Source organism: Mus pahari, chromosome 2 (genome assembly GCF_900095145.1).
Source record: "Mus pahari chromosome 2, PAHARI_EIJ_v1.1, whole genome shotgun sequence".
NCBI classification, from domain to species: domain Eukaryota; kingdom Metazoa; phylum Chordata; class Mammalia; order Rodentia; family Muridae; genus Mus; species Mus pahari.
The window spans coordinates 143562213-143569308 of NC_034591.1; the positions used below are offsets into that span (position 1 = coordinate 143562213).

Genomic DNA, 7096 nt, shown 5'->3' on the forward strand with positions numbered 1-7096 from the left:
TGTGGGGACTGATGGAGAAGGAGGGTATGTAGGGGGAGAAACATCTCATAGGCTGGAGAGATTGGAAATATTTTAGCAACATAATATACAGGAGAAATCTACAATAATAGCCCAGAACACCTGTTGCTGGACTTTCTCGTCTGAGCATGTTACCTCCATAAATGCTCAAGTGTGGGCAAGCAGGGTGCAAGTGCCTAAAACGTGAGCAGAGACCTAGCAGAATTCAGTATGTGGCAGGATTATTTTTTAGCCATAAAGTACTAGTGACTTTATGAAAGGATCTTCACTAGATAGTTTTAATGTTATGATAAACTAGGACCTTTCCATCTCCGGGGCTCTATAAAGAGCAGTCAAATTTAAGTTCTTAGAATCCCAAGGAGCATTCAAGAGATGAACAAGATTTTAGAATGCTTTTTATCCATGCATTATAGATGAAAAGAGGCTTAAGACTTGCTCTGAATCACATGGCCTCATAGTAGTTTGGTTTAGTTCATAGAACTTCAAGTAGAAATTTGTTTGACATTTACAATTATTATTTTTTTGAAATAGGGTATTACATAAGCTCAGGCTGACCTTGAACCTTGAACGTATGTAGCTGAGGATAACTCTTGATCCCTCTGCCTATACTTCCTGAATGCTGGGATTACAAACATGCATCACCATGTATCTACTGTTCATGTGGTGCCTGGAATCTGACCCAGTGCTTCATTAAGATTTACTTATGTGTAATGTCTGAGTGTGGGCAATGGGTGACAATGAAAACAAGAGGGTACTGATTCTCCTGGAGCTGGAGGCTGGGAGTACTTGCTCTTAGAGAGGACCTGGGTTGTTCCTGGGCACCCACAATGGTGGCTCACAATTAACTCCAACTCTAGTTCTTGGGACTACCACCCTCTTCTGCCATCCACGGGTACTGTACACAGATACATATTTGAGCTACCTGGGTTGGGGCTTGGGAACCAACTGAAGGGCTTCTGTAAGAGCAAGTGCTGCTAAGATGCTGTCTCTCCAGGCCCAGCACCCAGCTTTTGGCATGGTGCTGGGGATCTGAACCAGGCCCACACTTGTGCAGTTTAAGCAGTCTAGTGACTGAGCTGTTTCTCAAGCTTTGGTTGTTTGCTCATCTGTAAACTGGGCCATACCTTTCTAAGGATGGTTGGATCAAGATTGGTACAGGTCCTTGGTACAGGTCAAGGCTTATACTGTTAATCACTTAGCAATTTCGCAAGGGCTTGGCATCACTGAGAGCAAAAGCAAAAATCAGTAACTACCTAAAAGAACCAAACCTAAAACTCAAGCCCAAGCCTGGACCTAACACACCCAGCAGGGGAACTAGCAGATCCAGTGCCAGCCTTGTTGAAGAAATGAGATGAAGAACTTAGACCGTTTCCATAGAAACATCCTCTACAATGTCAAGAGGTATGGAGGAATGCAGACTGCCCCACTCTCATTTGGGGAGTATGGGCAGAGTGACCTCTGAACTGTAGGATGATCAAGAGCTAGTGTGATTAACAAGGGTCCCCTGGCTTCTTGTAAAGGTTTAAAACTCAGGTTGGGTGTGACCAGTAATCTTCACCAGTACCTTATTTATGTAAAAGCTATCTGACCTAACGAGAGCCAGCAATGCTGGAGGCTTTTTTTTTTTCTTGGCTTGAGACAAGGGTTTTTCTGTGCAAGAGCCTTGGCTGTCCTGGACTCATTCTGTAGACCAGAGATCCCCGTGACCCTAACTCCAGAGTGCTGGTATTAAAGATGTGTGACACAAGGTCTAGCCTAGTGCTGGAGTTCTTCTTTGGCTGAGGACCTACCTATGTGTGATGCCAGGCACCCAACTAGTGACTCACAATTCTAACTCTAGCCCTCGATGCCCTGTTCTGGCCTTCACAGGCATCAGGAATACACATGTTACTTAGATACACATGCAGTACAATACCTCAGATGTCTGCCAGAGCAGGGAGGCAGTAGTACAAGAACCCAGTTTCAGAACCACTGTTTATATTTTCCTCTTCTTGTTTGGGGTAAGCAACCCCAGTATTCTACTGCTGGGCTGCTGTAGTCTACAATGGAGCTCAGGGTGTATGAGCAGAGGGATCGTTTCTTGCCTTGCCATAGTCTGCATCACACACCACTTAGGTTGGACTAGAGTAGGACCTTATTCATCCTGCCCCACCCACATTCTCAGCATGCCGCACCTGAGAGCTCAACATAAAAGGGTTGCCTGACACCCAAGTTTTGTTGTTTCCACTTTATTGCTCAAGCACAGGACTTGAGGTGTGCCTGGACCTTCAGCGTGCATTAAAGAGGCTGAGGGGATGGGGACAGGGACAACCTGGATGAGGAAACTGAGAGGAGCGAAGGTACTGGTCGGGGCTGTCTAGAGGTGATCACTGTGATACTGGAGGGCGTTATCAGGAATACCAACTTAGGAGAGCGAGGTAAGAGAGGCAATGGACACAACAGCGGTGTTCCTATGCCCCTAGCACCTGCACGGAGACACAGGCTTGGAAAACCACAGAGGAAAGAGATGGGAAAATGGCTGCCCAGGAGTCTTCTCCACCCTGGCTTATCAGACCCCATCCCCTATCACGTACCCCCTTCTACCACTTGAAAATGGAGCTAACAGAGGGAGCAAAATAAATTAACATTCTGATGTATGTGTGGAAGGATATACACTTGTGTGTAATGGGGGAGGGAAAGTAGGGTTGACACCACCTAAAACTACCCTCAGCCTGCTCTTCTCCCTTCTCCCCCAAAGCCATCATCCAAACAGATAGAAAAATAAAGGTCTAATTCACTCAAAATTCTTCAGTTTTTACAAAACTAACAGGGTGGAGTAAGAAGGGAGCAGGGAGCAGGGAGCAGCTGCAGAGGTGGGCAGCAGAGAGGCAGGTTATGCTTCTGTTTCCACCCGAGACTGGTTCTCGGCCACACTGTTCCGTTCACCCTTCATCTCAGCATCAGTGGGGTGGTCTCCTGCAGCCACTTCTGCCTGTGCCTGTACGATGAGCAAGAGGGAGAGGCTGAATCCCTAAGCAAGACAATTTCCAACCCAAGAAACTGCAGAGGCCCAGCAATCCTGCAACTGAGTACAGCACCCGTGCACACAACTACAACACACAACTGTTGAATGTCAGAGATTTCAGATGTTCTGAACTATTTTCTCTTTGTGCTTCTGGGATTAACTGAGGGTCTTAAGCGTGCTTGGCAAGCACTCTACCATTATGCTATATCCTAGAGCAACTAATCAACAATATTCTTTAATGTTAATCCCATGTTTGCTTCAGTGGTACTAAAACCTAAGGATATATCAGCACAGCCCCTGCCCAGCAAGGACATAGATCACAAAGTTTTGAGGTTTTCTGTACCCATTTCTTTATATGCTAACAAAATCTTTTAAAAAACTATATAGAATATATTAAATCATTATTCAATTTCACCTTTTATGTGTGGCTACAAAAAGTTAATATGGTTTGTAATCTTATTTCTCTTGGATAGCATTAGGAACACTGAAGCAACTGGTACTATAAGATATGTTATGTATGTGAAGCAAAACTGCACAATAGGAAGACTTTGAAAGCTCTCTTAAGTAGAATGTAAAATAAACCTCCACACATTAACTCACCAGGAAAATGTATAACGGGGTGAGACAGAACTGGCAGGATCATGTGCCTCTGCATGCTAAGTATAAAACCTTTTGGTTCTGAGTATGAGTCAGAGATGGGCAGATACTTGAGTTCCAGGCCAGTCTGTCTGCTCTGTGAATTTTAGGCAAGTTGTCTTGAATACAACACACATCACAACTGTGCCCTGATGTGTCGGAGCACTTCTCGTGATATCAGCTTCATTGGTGGGGTCAATACTGAGAACTTGCACTCCTTTACTGGAAGAGACTAACCTTTGGCTTATTCAACTGCCATGGGCAAGCACAGGCAGTGGCCACACCTGATGTGCTCAAGGTTAGGAAAACCCCACTTCTTCTGTCCACTGCAGCCACTTCCACCATGTGGCAGTTTGAATGAGAATGGCCCGAGGCTCATATACTTGGATGCTTGGTTCCTGGTTGGTGGAACTCTATGGGGAAGGACTAGGAGGTATGGCCTTGTTGGAGGATGTGTGTCTGCTAAGGGTCTTTGGGGTGTCAAAAGCCCTGTGTTGACTCTGCCTTGTGCTTATAGTCCTTGCCATGGTGGTCTCATACTCCAACCCTCTCCTGTGAGCTGTCTTGGTTATAGTGTCTCTTCACACAGCAATGGAAAAGTAGGTGACCCCCCCCCACCTTGTGCTCCTCCTCAGCCAGCCTCTCGAACATGTTGGCATAGAGCTTCTTTTCCCGGGCGAGCTGCCTACGGGTCCGCTGCTGGCACACAGCCAGCTGGGTCTTGGCAGCTTTGTTGCTGGGATAGAGCCGCAGGACCTTTTGGAAGTCAGCTCGTGCCAAGTCAAAGTCATTCACGGCCAGGTGTGCCTCTCCCCGGCGAAAAAGGCCCTTCTCATTGTTGCTGTCCAGCTCCAAGGCCTAAGAGCACAGAAAGGAAGCAGCAGGGACATCAGGCTCTGCAGCATCAGCTGGATTCCCAAGGGACCCCTCAGGAGGATAAGGCTCAGTGGGAATGGCCGGTGCCAAGTCAGAAAAAAGTAGACGGAGACATTAAATGGCAAGGGTCAAGGCCCAGGAAGAAACTCATGCAACCCGAGAGGAAAAAAGTAAATTCAGGTCTTCAGATACGGGAAGAACACGATCTCACTTTCCCAGATACAGAAAAGGACAAAACTCAAACCCTTCTGCTTCCCCCAAGCAAGGCCTGCTCAGTGTCTGTATCTACACGTTCCCACCATCTAAGCACTTGCTCCTTCCAAGCTCTAGGCCTGGAAACTCAGAATCCTCACTGATGCATCCTAACTCCACCCCTCAACTGCCTATAAATGCTGTCACCACATCCTCTGAGGGATCTCACCTTGTTACAGCTTTCAATGGCAGCTGAGAAGGCCTGCAGTTTCAGGTGACACATGGCCAGATTGAGGTGCGAGGCCAGTCGGAGCGCATGGACCTTTTGCATTTCCTCACCGGAGAAGCTAGACTCGTATTCTAGCCAAGACACGATCTTCTTGTACTGCAGTAAAGCCTGCTTGTACTTGCCTTCCTAGAATGGGAGGGAAGCTCAGACACCAGTGCAGGTTCAGCAGCCCAGGCTGTCTTACCTGGTAAGCACGAGTGACTCCTGGACAGAGCCTCCCAATCCTTCCCGTCCGACCAAACGGACTAAGACACACTAGGTAACAACCTCAGGGGATGTCCACACTAGGGCAGAGGATTATCCGGACAGTGCTCCCTGGGCTGTCTCATCCGTGGCTCACCTTGAAGTACACGGTGCCCCTCTCTTTCACTATGTTGCTCTGCTCCAGCTTCTCCGTGGAGTTCATCTCCCAAGACTCTTTGGCCTGTCATATGCCAAAGGACAGACACAGTGATCACCTTCCCCAGAATCACCCATAGACCAGACTCCAGAGGAGGGAGTGCCTTAGGCAGACTCACCTTCTCAAAACTCTTCAGATGCACTTCATACCTCACTTCAGCATGCGGTGGGATCTGGAACCTTTCCTTCCCCACACTGCCAAAAGCATAGCTGTGGGGGTCAAGAACGGAAACCTGGGTTACCTCACAGCCCTTCGTCTGTTTCCTGGAAAGTACCTTCCCATCTTGAGACCTGGTTCAAATATTTCCCGTTGGGCAAACATTTCCCTAACCTTTTCTTTTCTTAAAGATTTATTTATTACATATAAATACACTAGTTGTTTTCAGACACAAGAGGGCATCAGATCCCATTACAGATGATTGTGAGCCACCATGTGGTTGCTGGGATTTGAACTCTGGACCTCTGGAAAAGCAGTCAGTGCTCTTAACCATTGAGCCATCTCTCCAGCTCCCTTCCCTAACCTTTTCATTACACACTTAGGTGGTCCTTCAACACTCACTACTTCTTGCTCCTAACCCTTAACTATACACTGTTGAGACAAACTCAGAGACAGTCAGTGAAGCAAGAACCAGGGTGAAGCCCTAGAGACTTTAGCATGTGTGGCATACAGGAGGTGTCTCAACAAATGTTAATGATTGAATAAGTTAATGGCATATGAAAATCTTGATGCTAGCAGGTAAGGGATGTGAATAAGGCATAACTGCAAGGAAATGTGGACAATTGTGGGACACACTTCTAGATCCAATCGAGCTCAACATGCTTTCAGCATCCTTAGGGAAGTACAGGGACATGGCTCACCTTTCACATTCAGTTGTGACCCTCGCTCGGCCCTGCAAAGTGCCCGTGTGTCTCACCTAGGTTTGAGGTACACGATGGAACGCTCTCCTTTCTCCATGCGCTGAATGGCCTCCTCCAACCCACAGGGCAGATCGAGACTTTCCCCTTCCCCAACTTCAAAGCAGAGCTCCCGCTGGTCAAAGAGACGGTCTTTATGGTAGCCTTCCAGCGCCACTGGTATAAAAGAGGATTGCCCGGGCAGGCGTGTGTGAGAGAACAGAGCACCGAGGAAGCTGCTGCCAGCCTCCTCACATCTCCACATCATGGCTTAGACCCACGATAACCGCTGTGTCTCAGACTTGAAGGGATGCTAAGGCTGTGTGGTCTAACTCCTCAGTTTAAGGATGAGACAAAAGGCTTATAGAAAGGTCCATGCTATGCAAGGCCTAAGTCTGAGCCAGGAATCAAAGGCAACTCTAGATTTTTCTTCCCACACCAGACTATACTTTCTCACCTTCCACCATAGCACCATCATTGGGCCTGGCATAGCCTTCACCCCGAGTCCGTATTCTGCGGATGATCCCGCCATCTTCTTCTTCTGTAAGGTCTTCTCCTTTGAACTCAAACAGCTCCACCTGTGTGATGAGACATAAGGTGACCAACTCCCTCTGCATCAACTTAACAGTGAAACTGCCTCTTTTCTACTTGAAAAGTCACCAGAAAAGGCCACACCATATCTAGCAAGAAGGATACTTAGATTTTACTTGGCTTCCGAAAGACGAGCGTTCTATCATCCTGCTCCATTTAACAAGGACACAAGATTGTTTCTTTTTTTTTTTTTTTTT

At 47.2% G+C, this 7096-nt stretch overlaps 1 protein-coding gene across 1 annotated transcript in view; it reads right to left on the minus strand.

The window, feature by feature from the left end:
• Nucleotides 1-2230: 2230 nt before the first annotated feature.
• The window catches only part of Fkbp4 (FKBP prolyl isomerase 4), an 8313-nt gene continuing 3447 nt past the window's right edge, over nucleotides 2231-7096 (minus strand). Inside the window, exons 4-10 of the mRNA XM_021190176.2 lie at nucleotides 6766-6886; nucleotides 6329-6485; nucleotides 5534-5624; nucleotides 5356-5439; nucleotides 4956-5141; nucleotides 4277-4516; nucleotides 2231-2995 (exon numbers count right to left, since the gene is read on the minus strand). Coding sequence (XP_021045835.1) covers nucleotides 2891-2995; nucleotides 4277-4516; nucleotides 4956-5141; nucleotides 5356-5439; nucleotides 5534-5624; nucleotides 6329-6485; nucleotides 6766-6886 — 984 coding nt within the window. The 3' untranslated portion in view covers nucleotides 2231-2890. The remainder of the gene's footprint in view (nucleotides 2996-4276; nucleotides 4517-4955; nucleotides 5142-5355; nucleotides 5440-5533; nucleotides 5625-6328; nucleotides 6486-6765; nucleotides 6887-7096) is intronic.